The sequence below is a fragment of the Hirundo rustica genome, chromosome 13, assembly GCF_015227805.2.
Source record: "Hirundo rustica isolate bHirRus1 chromosome 13, bHirRus1.pri.v3, whole genome shotgun sequence".
In the NCBI taxonomy this organism is placed as follows: Eukaryota; Metazoa; Chordata; class Aves; order Passeriformes; family Hirundinidae; genus Hirundo; species Hirundo rustica.
Window position 1 is genome coordinate 14,828,572 of NC_053462.1, and position 18,886 is coordinate 14,847,457.

Sequence of the window (18,886 nt, forward strand, 5' to 3'; positions counted from 1 at the left end):
TCTGCCTTGGTTGCTGCCACTGGAAGTTTTGGGGTGGTTTTATTTCCGTTTGTTTACTACATTTTCCTTTGGTTTTCCTTTTTTGCTTTTACCCAATGTCTCACTGTGTTTCGTATAATTTTTTTACATACATGTTTTTGGACCTTTAGCTGTCAGCTGTTCAGCTCTCAAGACTCTGTCTTTTGTCTTAACACCTTTCAAAATAAAATTAGGAGATGCTGAAGCATGGTGCGGATTTAGGAGACATGGAAGTATTGTTTAAAAGGAAAAGAGCTACAGCTCTGTGCTCTGTTCTGTTCCAGTCACTAGAGGGTAGGAGAGCTTCAGCTGTTCCTAGGGAAGACACAGTTCATGCTCTAGTGTGATCTCTAAAGAAAACCTCTGTGACCATCCAAAGGCAGTAAAAAATATTTCCCAGCATGCGCCGGAAAAAAATCTGACAAAGCAGTATTTCCTGGTTTATTGATTCTGCTACTGCACTAAAACACTAGTACTGTACATCAATAACCATCTTTAGTTAGGAAACTCTGCTCTGTGGAAGCAGTACTAGCAGTTTGTGGCAGAACATAAAGGCTAGGAAGAAAAATTGTGTGCATGGGGAATATAGGTGTCTAGGGAAGGCACAAGAGGTTAGGGAAGAATAGCCAGAGAGTATGATGGGGTAGAAAACAATGTTGCTGGACGAGATAAAGATACAGGGATAAGGAGGGCAGGGGAAACGGAGAGAGCTCTGTAATGGATACACAAGCTTGTTTGATTTTTGGCTCCTGAGCTGACTCTGGTTGGGTGTTGCAGGGGGAAAACACAGTATACCTTCCATTTGAGCAGCTGAACTGAGACATCTAAATTTCCTCTCTCCAGGTTTAAGCAAAGAAAAGTTTTCTATTTGAAATACTTTTCCTGGGATTATTTTTTTTAAGTGCTGAACTGCAGCTGACCCCTATTGTAATATTTAGCTTTTCCTCTTCTATAAATACAGGGAAAATGACTTATTTTAAGGATGGACAAAATGAATATAACTCTCACAGCTGTTTTTTAATCTGTATTGCCTACATGAAAGAAATCTGATTATCCTCTAATTTGACCATTTTGTGTTGTCTTAATGCAGATTTGGCACATCAGTGTCCTAAATGAGTCTTTTCACATTAATCACGGGATTCTTGCTGACTTCCCAAATTTACCCAAATGTTGATGGCATTGGTACCTGTTGCAGCTCCATGTCAGACTGGCAGCAGGGCTCATGTGGGCTTTTGTGGATACTGTACTCCCTCCATGTGTGTTCTCTGAGCTCCCTTGCTGTTTGAAGAGAGAGCTGCATTTCAGACAACAAAAACTGTGTCAGCATAAGATCTCCAGTGAGCTCCAGTAGCTTGATGGTCATTACAGGGAGTATGCAGGAAGGATTCCAGCAACTCAGTATGGTCTTTTAAATCATTTTGGAGCAAGAGCTGTTGAACTGCATGATTTAGGTATCTCTTGATTATTACGCAGTTTATATTTTTCGCTGCTGCTGGAAGGGAATCACTGCATATTTGTGCAGATTCCCAAGATGTGGGCTGCACATTCAGATCTCTCATTTTTCATGGGAGCTGAGAAGAGCATTGTCCTCGGTGGGAGCTGTTTTCAAGAGTGTGGCTTTCTTCTTTTCCTCATGGAGGGTGGCATTGCAAAGGAAAGAGGATGCTGTTAGGCAGCATTGTTATATTCACTCATATCTGTGTATTGACAAGCTGTCTCCTCTGTTCTGCTTTCCTTTCTGGGGCACAGAGGGAGTTGGTAGCTCTCTGCTGGAGAGAGCATGCTGATGCTCAGTACCCTTGTTTGTCCCGGGTGGCTTGAGTCTCACCCCGAGTGCCCTGCACGCTATTTCCAGCATTTGTACAGCTGAATAACCTTTAAGTGTTGAACATCCAGGAGGCAGATAAGCAGGTCCGCTTGGGGTGGATTGACCTGCAACAGTTCAACCCTGAAACAAAAGCGACAGAATTGCCACCTTGATAGCCTAAGCTGATTGAATAAATTGGCTGAAAGGCTGGCGGGACCCAAGGGCTCCTCAAGCATCTCATCGCAGGGGAAAATCCCTCCCTCTCCTGTTTGTTTTTGTGTGTGTGGGCTGTTAGGTTTGATTTTTGCCTGCCTGGCTGTGTTTGGCTCTCTCCCCCAATCCCCCTGGGCAGCGGAGCTCGCGGGGCCTCGCTCGCCGCAGGGTCGCGCGCCGCGGTGCCAATCTCGTGTTGGCTCACTTGCCTTTCCCGCTGCCCTCTCCTCTTTCCCAAGGGGGAAACCGCCTCTGCAAAAGTGGTTTCTCTGCCTAATGAGGAGAGGTCCGAAGAGTCCTCCTATTTGTGTGTTGCTGTTTTCTCAAATGGCGAATTACGTGGCCCAGTTTTGACGTTGACCTCTTCGCTGGGATTGCAGCAGGCTTTCTGTTGTCCTGTCTCATCCTTTTAAATGAAAGATGGGAGAGATGGGCTCGCTTCACACTTGGCCACCTCGCCGTGTCATTTGAATGTACAATTTTTTTCTGCATCTCTTTATTGCTTCAAAAACAAGTTTGAACTTGGGGCATGTATGCGTGTGTCAGGAAAAGAGACAGATTTGAAAGCAGCCCTGATGCACCAGAGGGGATTTGCTGGGTGCCTATAGAGGGAGATTATAGACAAATGGAGTTATCAAGGAGACTGGAGCTCCTAAAGGATTTTGTGAAGCTGGGTCAATGAGCCAGTTCTTTCCCCTCCAAAGCTCTGTCATTCTTGTTCAGCTCCTGTATTTGGCTCTGAAGGCAGAATATAGCCCACCTGCTCGTTCTTCTTTTTTTAAACCAGAACCAGAAAGTGATAAAAAATTGAAAGTTGATGTGAGAAACTTTTATATTAATTTTGAAACCAGGAAGAAGATTTTGAGGGTGGTGATGTGAGCATTGATTTTCAATTTTTCTGTTCATAGCTATGGGATGTTTTTTGGGCAAATGTCTTTTCTAAGCAGTTGGGAAGAAGAACCATCTTCTGGTCCTTTTGTAGCAGGGTCCTGCTCTACGACCAGGCCATACTTTTGCTTCAGAGATTAATCAGGACTTATCTGATGAGTTACAGCCCCAAAATCTGCAGTGGAAATGGTTTCTCAGACATAAAAACCATCTAGTTTGTTTTAAGGAATAAGGATCTCTGGATATATTTGTGTTTATTCTCTGGTGGTTTTTTTTCTTTTTTCTGTCTGGCTTGTTTGAGGGGTGTCTTTTGTTCCAGTTTTTATCCATTTTACAGCAGTGAACTGCTCATAAAGTATGGTATTACTGTTTATTTGCACACAGAACCCAGCCAAAATCAGAGCTCTGTCTAGAGACAACCCTCAAATTCTAATCTCAAGGCTACCTTGATTTCATAAATGAATAAGCAAGCTTGTCCAATGCCTTGTGCTCGGGACTTGTGCCAGCATCCATCATAAATCATGTGTTTCTTAATTTCCAGCCCTGTAGCCTGATCCCAGGCTCAGCCAACTTTTCTGTACCTCGGCAAAGCACCTTTACTTGGGTCTGGGATGTAGCCAGAGTGTGAGCAGAGAGCTTACAGGAAAATATAGCAGGAGAAGCCTGAAGGACCTGGCATCCAGTGTGGGAGCCCAGCTGGAAGGGTCTCAGCCTCAGCAGGGGAGGAGCTGCAGTACCCAACTGTGGAGGCATCACTAGCCTGGGAGGTAACAGCAAAAGGAAGAGCTGAATAGAGAGAACACTTCAAAATTGTTACTGATCAAGCAGTTACATCCTCATTTTCTGGCCCGTATGGATCAGGGCTTTGGCTTTTCTGGTCTCATTGTGAAGGCAGGTTAGGGCAGTGGTGGCTGGAGGCAAGGGAGAGTGTTTGGGGTGATTTTTTCAGTGCTTGTTTTGCCCAAGTAATTGTTGGACTGTGCTCCTCCGTGCTCTGCTCTGCTATTGTTTTGCCAGCTCAGAGGGAGGCTGTGAAGTTTAATCAATTAGCTCTGTGTAAATCAGTTTGAAATGAGTAGGTGTGGGGTATCAGAGAGGAGGTAAGACGTCTAAAATAAATAAGGTGGTGTCATTTTCTTGTCACCTGGGAGTCGTTTTCCATAGTGCAGACTTCCCTAGGCAGCACTAAAGTTGACTCATTGAAGGCCCGGGTCTGTGGGTCTACCACACATCTGATTTTCCCCAGACGTGCTTCCTTCCAGAAACTGAGTGGAACCTGAGACACTGCCTGTTTCACCGGGATTTCCAGCAGGGTGGTCAGAGGAACAGCCTGCCAAATACCTGGGGAGGCTGGAGAGGTGGCCACAGAGCAGTACACAGGGGCTCTTTGGTGCTACGAGGCACAGGAAATGTGCCAGACCTGCTGAGCAGACTCTGTGGGGGCGACCTGGGCATGTCCAGGAAATCCAAAGCATTCCTCATGTGCTGTGTCTTGCAGGGGAGTGAGGCAAGCAGCCTTCAGTGCTCACTTTGGAGAGAGCCCTGTGCCAGTGGCAGGGCTGGGGGAGCTCTGGGGGCAGTCATGGAGCCTGTGTGGAGCTGCTGCAGGTCAGCACCGTGCCCTAAACCAGTTGCAAACGTCTTGGCTCCGCTCTGCAGTGGGATGCTCTCAAGTGATGCTGGGTCTCACGCAGGTCCTGTTAGCTGGAGAGCAGCACAGCCCTCTCCTGAGAGGAGCACGGGGCGCTTCTGCAGCTGCACGGCCAGAGAAGGGGGTGCACGAGGCTCTTTGCTCGGGGCCACCTGCTTTGGGAGGTCAAGGTTGGTGCACTGCAATGTGTTCCAGCAATGCTGAGTGCAGGTGCTGATTTTTCCTGGGGCTGTGTGGGATCCAGGCTGGTTTGGGTACCTCCCAACAAGTCCTTTGAACTGTCAAGTCAGCAGCTACAAGGGTGGGGTTATGTGTGCTGTAGGGCTGGGGTAGGAAGGTCCCCAACGCTGAGTGACTCCCTAAAATACTGGCCTGGATGAAAAAAAGAAAAGAATCCAAGTTTGATTTGAAAGCTGAGTGATAACAACTGTCTTTTGTGTTCAGCCTGGAAGCTTTGAAGAGAGCTGGATGCTTTGTTTTTAAAAGAAATTGTAATGTGGATAATAAACTTCATCTGTTTTTCTGGGTTTTTTTGGGGGGTGTGTTTTTTGGTTTTGTTTTTTTTTTTGTGAACTAACATCAAATACCTCTTCCTCCTCCAAGGAAGGAGCAGGAGGGGGAGGGAAAATCCTTGCTCCTAAAGCAGCGAGTACATCACATCAAACATGACTATGTTAAATACTAAAATGTTCAAAGTACAAGCGAGATAGATAAAGGCTTTGATGGGAAGTGGATATTTCCCAGGGACATTACAAGCAATAATCCAGATGTTATGGTGTAATGCAATGAGTGTCCATGGATAGATGGGGAGCTCAAGCCAAGCAGCGCCTGCTGTAGGCCTTAGCCCTCCACTCCCATGCTGTTACGCCATATGGAAGCAATCTCCAGGCCCCCTTAATAGCCAGCTTTGGATTCCATTTTCACAGGGCTCATAGAGCTAAGTGGAGCTGTTTTATGGACAAGTTAGATAGAAGCCTTTCCAAGATAAACATCCAATTCGAAATTAGGACATACCAAGCTGCAAAATTATTTTAGGGCATATTTCATGGAAGCACTGCCATTTTTCTAAGGCGATTGCCAGACTGTAGAATGCCCTTTGATCCCTTGTGGACATTACTCCCTTTTTTATAAAAAGGATTTTGAAATAGTTGCAGTGTTTAGGGAGGAGTATATCTGCTGGGACTTTGAAGTATGTCCATGGGAACAGTCATGCTTTAGCTTTTTGGCCCAAAAGACGAACTTTAAAAAAAAAAAAAGAGAGAAAAGAAATTACATTGCAGCTGGATTTATGAATTGAAATCTCATTTTCTTTTTAAAGGTAGGAATTTTTACCCATTGCGCCAGGAAAGCCAAACGGGGTGTTTAAATAGAAGGGTATTAATATGCTTGCAGGATTCAGAATTCGGTATTTTAACCGGTAAAAAGCAAGTAAAAATTTTGTGAGTTCACCACCTATGATTTAAGAATTTTGTTGCCGGGTAATTGATCCATAAAAAGTAATCTTCAGACATCAGGTGCTTTTGCAATCGTTTTATTTAGCAACAACATTTCTTACTTGCTTTTAAAGCTAGCACGTCCTGTTTTAAAGTGACTTGTGAAATCTTCTCCTCCGTCTTGCTCCCACCTGTACATGACATGATTGAAGCTCCAAAGTGTAGCGAGTTAAAAGTTGCTTCAGGAGAATAAAATATGGCAGGATTTTTACTGCGGGAAGAAGAGTATAGCCTTGAGTTTTAATGTTTCCAGCTCACTCCCCCCCAAATAAAGGCCTATTTAATCATCCTCTGTCCAATAAAATATTGCCAGTTAGCAAACTGTTAGCGCAGCCGTGCTGTGCAAGATGAAGCTGCGGAGGTAACAAATGTGGCTACCAGGTAACCATAACTCCAGATAAAGAGCCTGGTGGTGTCAGTGTTTTTTCAGCAGGCATCAGTATTTTTGATTCGTGGGCTTAGTTTCTGGAAGCAGGAACAGCAAAGGTAGCGGGCAAAAAGAGCTAATGTGGGCGGCTGAGTGATGGAGGAGGTGGAAGATGCTGCTCAGCCTTTCACCTGGCCGTGGGCTTTATGATGCTGGGCTGCCTCCCCAGAAAGGACAGATCCACGTTTTATGGATGTAGCTGGAGATGTTTTAGGAGTTTACTTTAGTTTCACCCCGGTTCTGTTCCCCATCGCTCTCCTGTGCTTTTCCCAGAGCCAAGGCACCAGATTGCTCTCAGTGCTCAGGGTCTGCTCTTGCCAGAGCTCAGCCAGGGCAGCTGAAGGCGACTTCTCTGGTGGTTTAAGCAAACCCTGCTGATTTTTCTGTGACATTGAGCGCCGTCCCTTCACAGGAACCGTAGTACAGTTGGGCAGAAAATCCGTATCATCCTACTGCCTTCCATTGCCTGCTTACCCTCAGGGAAACATGGTGTCTCTCTCACTCCTGATGTGCTTTCGTGGCACGGTTAATGTGAACATGAAAACGTGTTTGGGTCTTGAAACATTTTGTGTTGAAACATTTTGTGTTGCTGCTTTGCTTTTCAGTCGAGTTTCACGCGGAGCATGCGGCTCTCGGAGTCTCTGCGCAAGAACCAGCTGTGGAACGGGCTGGTCACCATCACCCTCTTGGAGGGGAAGAACATGCCCAGAGGGGGCTTGGCTGAGATTTTTATTCTCCTCAAACTGGGAGATCAAAGATACAAGAGCAAGGTAAGTATTGAGGATTTCCTTCAGTTGTCTGACGTCAATAAGGTGCTCGGTGTTTCTTTTACCGGTGTTGCTACCTCAGATGGAACCGTTCTTGATACTGTTTTAGATAAAGTGAGTTCAAAACCAGGCGACCACACCAGAAGCATTAACATTTTGCTCTGTTTTCATGCCAATAGAGAAAGAGCAAGTTAGGAATATTGTGTATTATCAGTGTTTTGTGCATTTAACGTACTCATCATGTTGATAGATGTTTGACATTAATATAAAATGAAATAAAGCTACATGCATCACACATGTGTTTTGTTCTCTGCCAATACAGAAGTTGGGCTTGCAGTGTTCGATCTGTTGGAAAAGTAGACCTAAAATGGTTTCCAGTGCAGGGGAATTATCGTTCTTTTAAAGTACTTTTCTTGAAGAATATGTTACAATCTGCAGAACCTGCCCCCTAAACAGATAAAATGTTCCATGGTTTTGATATTAATTTTTATTCCTCCAGGCTGTGTTTATCTGTATACAGTTCAGTTATATAAGAATCTAAGAAATTAATTGGGTTCCCAAAGATACACATTTCATCTGGAAAGTCTTAATAGGAGGAAAAGCTATAATTATAATAATACTCTTTTGAGAGAGCAAGAGCTCTGCATGTCATGAACTGGAAGTGCAGAGGAGGAGAAAACAAACCTCCTCCTGTACAAAATGTACAGAGCAAGTTCACAGAACATAACATTTGGATGTAGGCGCATCTGAAACCTTCACTCTGCCCCTCACATCAGACCTCAAACCAAGGTCATGATATGTTTCTTATTTAGAAAAATAGTTTTGGAAAATAACAAATGGTTTAGTTACTTTAGAATAAATAGATTTTATTCCCATTACAATTCCTTTTTATGTGTCTCTTTAACGGTCTATAGATGTGTTGTGAATCTGCAAGGCTGAGCTGTTTGCGTAATACAGGAGGGTGAAAAAATACTGCTTTGGGTTCTTTAATTCATTCAAACCCTTTTCTAGGTGATTGTCCTCAAAAGGGTTATTCCAGGTTTCTTCTAGTGTGTGATGGTGAATGATGACCGCAGTCCACTTGAAGTGGAGCTTGTGGGGTCTACCTTGTATTTCTGAAATTTTCCAGTCATTCATTCACTTAAAAACTGTATATTTATTGTTATTGAGAGGGAGGAAAGAGAATATTTAGGAAGATGAGACTATGTGTGGTGGGCTGAGGAGCTTTGGTTGGAATGACATTTGTACTTGGGGGCTACAACATCCAGGCTTGTTCTGTAGAATTGGTTTCTTTTTTTCTTTTTGATTTACTGTGAAAATAAGTACTGTTTAAGAAAAGTAAATATTATAACTGCATGTTTTCTAGACACTGTGTAAGAGTGCAAATCCTCAGTGGAGGGAACAGTTTGATTTTCACTACTTCTCTGACAGGAAGGATATATTGGACATTGAGGTGTGGAGAAAGGATAACAAAAAGCACGAGGAGCTTTTGGGAACGTAAGTTGAGTTAGAATGTTTGGTTTTTTTTTTTTTTTTTTTTTTGGGTGGGGGAATGAGGTAAGTACAAAAATAAAGTTAGTTTGATTTTTTTTTTTATTTTAACTCATCATCTTGTTTTCATTACCAGCATCCTAATTATTTTTCTGTCCTTATTCTTGTCATGTCCAGGTTACATTTACATTATGTTTATTGAAACCTGTTAATGGGTAATCGATTAGCCAAAATCTGAATGCAGAGACACCCAAGCTGCCTCTGTGGCATCAAGAGGCAGGATTTTTCCATATTTTTGTGGTGATATTGCTCCACATATTTTTATGCTCTGCTGGTGCCAGCCCAGGGATTTTGTGCTCCCTTTGAGAGTGGTGTCCCTTTTTTTTTTGTTTGCACTTTGGTGTTGTGTTCTTCTGAGATTCTCTCTGAATTTGTAGTGTTGTTTCTTTAGTAGCACTTCTCTCTCCCTTTCATTGGCTTTCAGCATTGTCCTGTGGACCCATCTCCCCAGACCACATCTGTGCTGCTGGGTACATGCAGCAGCACCAAGAACCATTTGCTTTACTGGACACCATCTCTGGTCTGTCCATGCTCATCTGCTGGCAGGATCATTGCCACAACTCTAAATTTCCTCAGGGTGAGGACCCTGTCTGCAGTCGTTTGCTGCTCTCACCTGGCCAGGGTTTCACAATCTGCTGACTGAATAGCAGTAACTCATAAGAACTCATTCTCTTACTTCAGGCATTCAAATAGTTTGAGACTATTCACTGAGAAGAACAATGCCCTTTGGCTCTACAAATGTTTGTGGTTTTGCAGAGCAGGAAATTCTTTCTGGCTGAGTGCTGTTGCTCATCACATGGAGAAGTGGCTGAAGATGAATCTGTTCCTTCCATTCTCACAGTTACTTCCATTACTTCTGATATTCTGTTTAGAGTTAAGAAATAAAGCAGTGTTTGCAGCTTGCCTCAGGTCAGTCTCTGACGCTGGAGACATTCTTCCTTAGGTTTTTTCCCCTTTATTTTAATTTTTTCCCTTGGATTACTCTCCTCCTTTTTTTCCCCACTGGTTTCTGGCAGGTGGTGTTTAGTGTGGCAAAAACTATCAGTGAAATGCTTATTCAGTTCAGCACTGGTGAGGTCTGTGTTGTAGATTTTCCTTAAAGTAAAGGTAGATCTTCCAGGGTAAATCCCTGGAAATGTTCAAGGCCAGGTTAGATGGAACCCTGAGCATCCTGGTCTAGAGGAAGGTGTCCCGTCCTGTGGCAGGGGGGGTTGGAACAAGATGATCTTTAAGATCCCCTCCAACCCAAACAGTTCTGTGATTCCATGTTTGAATATTTATTTTTGATGTCTATGTGGAGAAAAAATCTTTTGCTTTTGTTGTCTTAAGCACAGCAAGTTGGCTGTAGCATCAAAACAGGAAAAAATACACTAGTTTTTGAAGAGCAATTGCAACAATAGGTAAACACCAAGCACATAACAACAGGTATTGTTTTTACAGTGTAGAAACTTTTTGACACCCTATAAATAATATTTTATTAAGGGTTCAAATGCAGTCTAGTCTGGAAAAGGATTCTGTTGGAAAAACAGCATTATGAGGTGCCATGTTTATTGTCTCCATGATTTCCAAGTTCAGTTTTGAGATTTCTGGATTTCACAATATCATTGTAAGAAATATTCTTTAGTAAAATGTTTGTGGGTTATATTCGGTCATTACGCACAGCAGTGCAGCCAACTGCCCTCAAATAATTTGCATGGCTTTAAGGAAAAAGCAAAATCTTCTGGATCTGACTTAATAATTTTGTGGTCAGTTTATGAATAGAGTTGGAATTCATTATGGTCCCTTCCAGCCTGTTCAACCTCCAACTGTGTTGGTTAAACCTTTAAATATATACATGTTTTTAATATTCAAATGAAGTCGGAGGTGCTCACAGAAGAGTCAAATCCTGACTGCAGAACTTTCATGGAACAAATACTCCTGTTAATTCCTTTAGACCCAGGATTTCAGATAGTATGGGTGGCTTAAGAGTCTGGAATATGGTTCTTCTCCCAGGCATAATTTGTTTTCAAGATAAAATACTGTTTTTGAAATAGGACCTGAAGGGTCTGTGGAGAGCATGGAACATGTAGAATAAGGAATGCCTTGGACCTCTGGTGCTGAACACAAACACCTGGGGTGTTTGTCTGCTTCTGAGTTAGTGAGGAAACATTTCATGTCACCCTTCTATCACAAAACAAACCCTCACTGTCAGTGCACATCACAAGCTAAATTATTACACTCTGCCTACCTGCAGTCTCCTTAGAGTTTCAGCTGGGTCCAATTTCTCTTCCTCACTTAAAATCCCGCAGCCTTGAGTGGTTCAGCTGCAGGCTCTGACACTGAGGGCTGGCTGCATTTTGGTGCTGGATGAAATAATCCCTCTATTTAGTCTGCACAGGACTGTTAGTAATGTTTATTGAGTGCTTTTTGTGTCCTTTGGGATAAGAGGCATGCTATAAACAGGAGATGATGTTAATGTATATGAATAAACAAAGGTGTTAACGTGTGCAGAATTTGTCCAGGCAGACTTAAATTGCTTGTGCCAGGTTGTTAGAGAGTGTTTCTGCATTAGGGGATATGTTCTGGAAAAAGAGATGCTGCAGAACCTTGAAGAGTTTTCCTTCACATGTTTACCTCAAGAAAGAGATTTTACAAAAAAATTGCTCAACATTAAGACCATAAGCTCTGAGACTGGAGTGCATCCAATATCTTTATGATGAATGCCTCCAGGAAACTGTCTTTGCAATAAGAAACAACCCGTGTTTTAAAGGCTGTGCTGTTGGGATGGAGCAGTAAAATCTCCATTATGGCTGGAACCAAAACCTTCACTTGAATCTCACCAGGCTGTAGTATGAATCAGAAACAAACAAAATTTGTCCATTGAATAAGTCATAATTGGAATTTGAAATTTCAAGTATTAATCATAGATACAGCTTTCTGTTGTCTCTGATGATTCTGATCTCTTCTGTGTAGGGCTTTCAAGAAGTCTGCACAGGGTAAAGTGGCAGTGTTGTGTACAGATTTTTTCATATGCATTTATATGTATTTAAAGATTAGTATCATAATTTGATTAACTTAATGGGAAAATCAAATACAACTCCATGGCTAGTAAGCTAACCTTTTAGTGAATTTTTAACATGTGATTCCCTGATAAACAAATATTTTAATCCCAAATTTACTGTTCTCAAGTACTATTTCTCTGCAAAATGAATAAAAATGGGGGGAAAAGAAGGTACAGGTGACTGCTTTAAGTCAGAAGAACAGTCTTAAATGAAAACTAAAGCTGTAAAGGACTAGAAGGTAATATAGAGTTGTAGACAATACTGAGGAAGAGGAGGAGGAAGGAAAGCATTTAATTAATTGTGGTTATAAGAAAGAAAAGTGATACAGTTGTGCATAATGCATTCTTAACTTACAGAGCTGCTGCCTCTCTAGGTCGTGCATTCAGCCGCTTGTGTGGAAGATTATGTCTGAATTTAATATGTAACAAAGCAAAAGATAACAACAAGCAGAGCTATTCTATCCTAAGATAGGGTTACTGTCGAGAATTTAACTCAGGAGATCATTTGCATCACCTAAAATACAAATGTTCTGAGAGTTTTGCCCTTTGCATTCAGAGCAGGTGATTTTAAACAAAAGTGGATTACCTCCATTAGTTTGATTCTGTGCCCATCACAATAGTCTCTTGCCATTTTCCTGTGAAATAATTATCTGTAATAAGATCTTTCAGATAGAAAGCCGAGAAAGAAGGAAAGGAAGAGTTTCTGTTTCAACAGAATGAGGGAAGTAGTTTGGAAATCATTAGACTCGTTTTAATAGTGTAGAAGTGTTAGCGTGGAAATTGCTGAATTTATATAGTAAATTGAATGTCTAATTGTTTTACCGAGCTGCATTCTCTGCAGTCTGGTCAATTATGTTGTATAACCTCAATGAAACAGATTGTCTTTTTTTGTTTTTTTTTCTTAAGCCTTTTGCCAGTGCAAATGTGGATTTGCTTTTCAGCTCCTCACAAGAAAATATAGGCATACCTTGAGTGAACACAGATGTTTTAAGGGAAGTTAGTTTGCTGAGAAATCAGACATGATTTGAGGAAGAAATACTTACAACTCCACCTCCTGCTGTTTTCCCTGCACATGTGCATCCCTCCAACCCCCACACCCTTATATTCCATCTTTTCTTTGACCTTACACAAATCAAATTCTTTCAAGAAGAGAAACAATTCCAGTTTGCCAAAAGAAGATAGAATTATGTTTAACTGTGCCTTTGACATATGATGGAGTTCGAGGTTATCTATTGGTGAGAGATGCACTGTTGTCCGAACAAGCTGTGTTTTCTGTCTTACCCCATGGAAAGTTTTAAACATGAAGAACAACTGCAGCTTTTCCCAGTTGTGGACTGTGTTGAGTGGGTGGTGTATGAAATGCTGATGTGGGAGACATGGCCTCTGTTGCCAGCTGAATCACAGACCAGCTGGGTGACCTTGAGATTTCCCTTCTCCTTCCTTCATTTTCTGCATCTAGGACAAAAACAAAAAACCAAACAAACAAACCCTAGAAATAACCCCATAACAAAAACCTAAACTCCCAAATAAGGATACATCCCCCCTTTTTTGCTGATACCCAAAGTATCACTGTGAAATTGCCGCAGCCTGAGACACAGCAGAGTTAATGCAGCCAAGGTGATGCTGACCTCCAGTGTGGAAGTGATAAGGGCTTTTTCCCCCGAAAGAAATAAGGTCTTTTTCTCTCTCTTTGTTGTTGTTTTGTTTCCCTTCCCGCTGTAACTTTTCCTGTGATATTCTTCTGAAGAGTCTAGGTGTAGCAATGAGCTTTAAATGCAACCTCTCACACTTGGAAATTGTGTTGAGAGGCAGCCTACGCGCCGAGCCGTCTTGGTACTCCGCCTGGTTTATTTTCTTTCTCTTTCAAAGCACTTGAAAGCAGTTAATAAGAGTAAACTTGAAACCTGTTGTACCTCCAGAGCAGTGGAGAGAAAAGAGCACACTTAAGGCGAAGTCATTCCCATTGATTGTGGTCAGGGGAAGCTTAAGGAGTTGTGTTTTAATACACAGAGCTACTGGACAGCTTAGAAACTCATCAGAGCCGTGGCTTTTACTTCATAACACGGTTTCTTGGGTTCTCAGGCTGAAATGTTTTGAGTTTTTTTCCTTTTTTTTTTCACCCCCTTTAGCATTCACAGAAAATAGGCTGTTAAGAAGCGGAAAGCATGCAATTTATAGCAGATGGGCATAAACTGCTCCAGCTCTACTACTGGAATGGGATCAATCAGGAACACTACATGCACCATTTACCCAGAAGAAACCCACCTGGGGGAACCCTGTGGAATTTTAGCCTATTAAGACAACACCTTAACAAGTTTAGTTTAAATAAAAACTTGTCGGCAGGCATTAAGTGAAGCAAAACCCCTCTCTCTCCATCGTGCACTGACTGTCCCTTTGAGGAATGTTCCTCCTCTTGCAGTGAGGCAGCAAACCTTCCCTTCCCTAATTTTTTGTTTGTTTGTTTGTGTTGTTTAGTTTTTTTACCCTTTTTTTTTTTAATCTGTAACTTTTGTTCAGCCTGTTCTTACAAGCCAAGCCCCACGGAGGTTCAAGAAAGTTCCACTCCATTTACTGGACTTCTAAATAGAAGGCATTTAGCCGAGCCAAGTGATTAGACTTTTTGTTGCATTTTACCACTCCCTTCATGTGTGATCTCTCTGCTTTAGCCCATACTCATATTTTATTGTTGTCTCTTTATGAATGTTTCTCTTTCGTCCTCTTTACTTTTATTTTTGGGGGAAGCATAAGGTTAATGATACATATTATGTGCATGGAGTGGGTGGGGGGAACTTTTAAGACAATCCTTCCCTTTGGGAAATATAACAGTACACTGGAAATGTAGCTCTAGTAAGGCTTGTAAAAGAGATTGGGGCATACAGTATAATGTAGCATAAAATGGAGGATGTGACTTTAAAGAAACGAATCTATTTTAGGCTAATGTTTTAAATTTTGCATTTGCCCCTTTTCTTTTCCCCCAGGTGAAATAAAATTGTGTTTCAAATCCATCACAAAACACTGGGGGATTTTAGAGGGGAAGTGAGGCTGGCCAGCGTTAAGTTTTCCTCCTGTACTTGCAGCCCAAACCTTTTACCTCCCCTTACCAGTAGACAGACCAGAAAGCAAAATCTGACAGTAAGTGCAATATGACCTGACTAATTGGTTTCCCGTGTTAAATTTTGGGATGATTTTTTTTTTTTTTTTCACTCTTTCTATCCTGAAGAAGCAATAAGTTTTGGTGCCTGCTTGCTGCTGGAATCAATATAAATGCTGCTTTATTATTTTTTGTTTACCATCTCCCTTTCCTTATTAACCCTTGGCAATGTCGTTCCAGGTGCCACGTTGACATTACTGCCCTGCCAACAAAGCAGACCAACCGCTTGGAGCTGCCTCTGGAGAAACATCCAGGGTCCCTGCTGATGCTGATTGCTGTTGCCCCATGCACAGGAGTCTCGATCTCTGATTTGTGTGTCTGTCCTTTGGGAGACCCCAATGAACGGCAACAGATTTATCAACGTTATGTGAGTTTGCCTTTGTTTTGTTTTGTTTTGTTTTGTTTTGAAATAGTGAAAACTGCAGGGAAAAAAAAAAAAAAAGAAAAAAATTCTCCAGTCATAATAACATGTCCCCTACCAAAGAGAATCGTTAAATGGAGTAGTTGCATTTCGAATGACAAGGAGATTGGCAGGGCAGATAGACCCAAGCAAATTGGCTGTTTGTATTTGTTGAATTTTAAACTAATGCTGTTCTTTGCAAACTTGAATTGTATCAGGAGATTATAATGGGGAATGAGACATTGAATATTGTGAAGAGGTAATAATATACTTAGCTTTATTCCCTCCTTTAGGGAGGTTATTTTCTGGACTTTCAAATTTTGGTAGATAAAACTTTTGTGATGGCTTCCATGTCCTTAAAAGCTGGTCAGGAAGCAATAAGTATATCTCAAGTTGTGCCAGGGGAGGTTTAGATTGGACATTAGGAAACATTCCTTCACCAAAAGGGTTTTCAACACTGGAACAGGCTGCCCATGGAAGTGGTTGAGTCAGCAGTGCTGGAAGTATTTAAAAGATGGGTAGATGTACCTTTTAGGGACATGGTTTAGCGGTGGGCTGGTTCATTGTTGAACTTGATGATCTTGGAGGTTACTTCCAACGTAACTGATTCTGTGATAAGTTATTTAGTGCTCCAATAGTTTCTCTTTCTTACCGAATGACAACCAAAATACATCTTTGTGATTTTCCCCTTGCAGTGTTTAAGGAATTCCTTTCGGGACATAAAGGACATTGGCTTCTTACAAGTCAAAGTTTTAAAGGCAGTGGACCTGATGGCAGCAGATTTTTCAGGTATTTTATTCCTGTTTTTTAGCACATGATGCTATAATATATTGCAAATTATAGACTTTTTACAGTACTGTCAGTTGATCAAGGAAAAGTAAATCGTCCCATCATCTCTCCAGCAGTGAAACCTGCCTCAGGGAACTGAGGTACCGAAGGGCTTTGACTGCCAAAAGTATGTGGGAGGGTCCAGTGGAGGGAGATATTAATTTCCCATTAGACCTGAGCAATCTGACAGATAACTTTGCGACAGCACGTCATGTGAAGTGTTTTTTCCATCAGGAATATGTAAAATAAGAGTTGATACAAAGCGATGGTGCCTGCGAAGCACCTGCAAAACAAAACCTCTCCATCTTCTATCAGGTGTCTTGTGAGTTTGGAGCAAGGCTGAAATATTTTGAGGTGTCTGATGTGGTGCTGGGTGTGTGGGTATGGGTGATGCTGCAGGCTGTCACCTGAAAGGGAAATCTTGTCAGCAATGGGGCTGCAAGTGAGATGTTTTCTCTTAGAGCTTATTTGAGGCTTCAATCTGGGATGACCTTTTTGGTGCTCTTACTCCATGAAAAGTATGGATTTTTCCACTGAGCTGTTCCTCAGGTTGTGCTTGGTCCTGACAGCAGTGGACACTAACACCTTTTAAAACCACAACTTTTTATTGCACCTCCGGGGAAAGTCTGAGAGGTTGATACTTTTCTGTAGCGACTGCCTGGATATTATTATTTTTATTATCATCTTCTCCAGGATTCTGGAGACCTTTTAATTCCCCTCTCTATCTCACAGCAGCTCATAATTCACAGGCACAGCATTGTGTGTTGTGTATTTGCTGACACAGTCATTTTTTTAAGATAACTTGTTGATAAAGGCTGGAAAGATGGTAGAGGGAAAACATTCTTGCCCCATTCCCTTGTATTTGTGAAGCCATTGTTGCATAAGAGAATGCTGCTCCTAAAAAAAGGAGCAAAGGAGAAATTATCGTACCCACGATTAATCATGGTCCTATCTTCGGGCTATATTCAACGTACTGCTTAACCCTCAATCGGAGAATAATGTTTACTGCAGAGAGCAGTATTTTAAGGAACTGAAGAACTTAATTTAAAAATAAGAAAACAACAAAACCTGTCAATAACGAAAGGTAACTTGTAAAGAAATCCATGTCGAAATTGACATAATGTATAGGTCCATATGGAATTAGGAGTGTAACTGCACCTTGCTGAATAATTTAATTTAATAAGTGTAGCACAGCAGAGCAGCCCCAGCTTTGTCACGTGCCAAAAAGTTCCATCTAGAGATATGTGAGGTTTTAATATAGACAGAATTCATGGAAAGAGCTGAGCCCAGAAGGTTATTTACCCTCTGGAAAACTTTGCATCAGTGATGGATTTGGCCCCCTCTCCCTCAGTACTCAAACAGGAGCTTGTGGGTGGATAATGGACATTGGAAGAGACATGCAGGTTCTTGATTCTGCAATTCAAAGACTTTTCATACAGAGCGTGTGACACACATTCCTTGTGCATAGCACAGAATGAAATTCTGCTTAAGTAAAAGGTTACTCAGTCTGTCATTATATTCAAAATAACCCAGGCTTTGAGCCTGATTCATGAAGCAAATGACAAATTGTTTTTCAATGGCAGTGCTGAAAATATCCTAGTATTATGCTGTAATAGACCCACCAAATTGCAAAAGGATGCAGCCATTTTAGGTAAAAATAGCATAATTTCTGATCATGAAATGAGAGACATAAAGATTAATTATCTGTTCTGAGCCATTCATAAATGATTAGTGCAGCAATTATGGGCTTCCATAATAGAGCCCTCCTAGAGCAGTGCCATATTTCTTGCATTGCCAAGGAGACTGCTCAGATTTATTGTTATTGATAAAAGTAAAATCAAAGTCCCAGCTAAAAATCTAATAAAGGGAAAAATCACAGAGGGAATCAGCGGTACAAAGATTTCCAAGGGTTAATAGAGGAGCAGTGTGAGCAGGTAGTGTCCCCTCCCTGTCCCTTCCCATAGCAGTCACAAGTCTTAAATCCTCCAAGTCCTGCAGACTGGAGGGGAGGATGAGTGTAATGCCACCTTATACCTTATTCCCACAGTAAAGATTGGATTTTGGTGTGGTTGGGATTTCTGTCAGTTGCTTGTTTGTTGTCATCACAGATTTTGATTGCAAGTTTTTAGCCCGCTGTAATAATAGTGATCAGAAAACACACACTATCTGCTTTGGTTTCAAGCAGTGTTCTGAAAATCCGTATTTTACTCTTGGACGTAAATTTTTGGGCTGGTTTCCAGACAGCTGTATCATATATGTAGAAGCTCTTCAGCCACAGCTAGCCCAGTTTAAGCTTTCCATACTTTTATATTCCTAGATAATAGTTGTGTTGACGTGGAAATGACTTTTTCTGCTTTGTTGGATGTTTTCTGTGTACGCATGAGAGTTCTTCTCAAACACTGCATTTGCTCACTGACCAAAAAATAGCATTCAGAATACCAAATTATACAGTGGGATTGTTTTTGGCATATACCAGTTTGCATTTCAAGCAGTTTCTCTGAAAGGCTACATGCATTTTCCACACTTATCAGGGAATGGGCATGTAAGCTGAAAAGGAGAAGACAAATAGATTCCAGTAAAACACATGGTCTTTAAACTTTACCAATATTGACTACTTAATACCCAGTGTTTACATACTGAAAAGATTCCTGT

General features: G+C 41.6%; 1 protein-coding gene across 18 annotated transcripts in view; it reads left to right on the forward strand.

The window, feature by feature from the left end:
- Positions 1 to 18,886, forward strand: part of MCTP2 (multiple C2 and transmembrane domain containing 2) — a 149,819-nt gene that overhangs the window by 70,784 nt on the left and 60,149 nt on the right. For all 18 annotated transcript variants that reach the window (XR_009208284.1, XM_058422360.1, XM_040077311.2 and 15 more), the window contains 4 exons: positions 7,103 to 7,267; positions 8,631 to 8,761; positions 15,187 to 15,373; positions 16,102 to 16,195. Coding sequence is in view for 17 of the 18 variants with exons in the window: in XM_058422360.1 (XP_058278343.1) it covers positions 7,103 to 7,267; positions 8,631 to 8,761; positions 15,187 to 15,373; positions 16,102 to 16,195 (577 nt within the window). In the remaining variant the exon portion in view is untranslated. The remainder of the gene's footprint in view (positions 1 to 7,102; positions 7,268 to 8,630; positions 8,762 to 15,186; positions 15,374 to 16,101; positions 16,196 to 18,886) is intronic.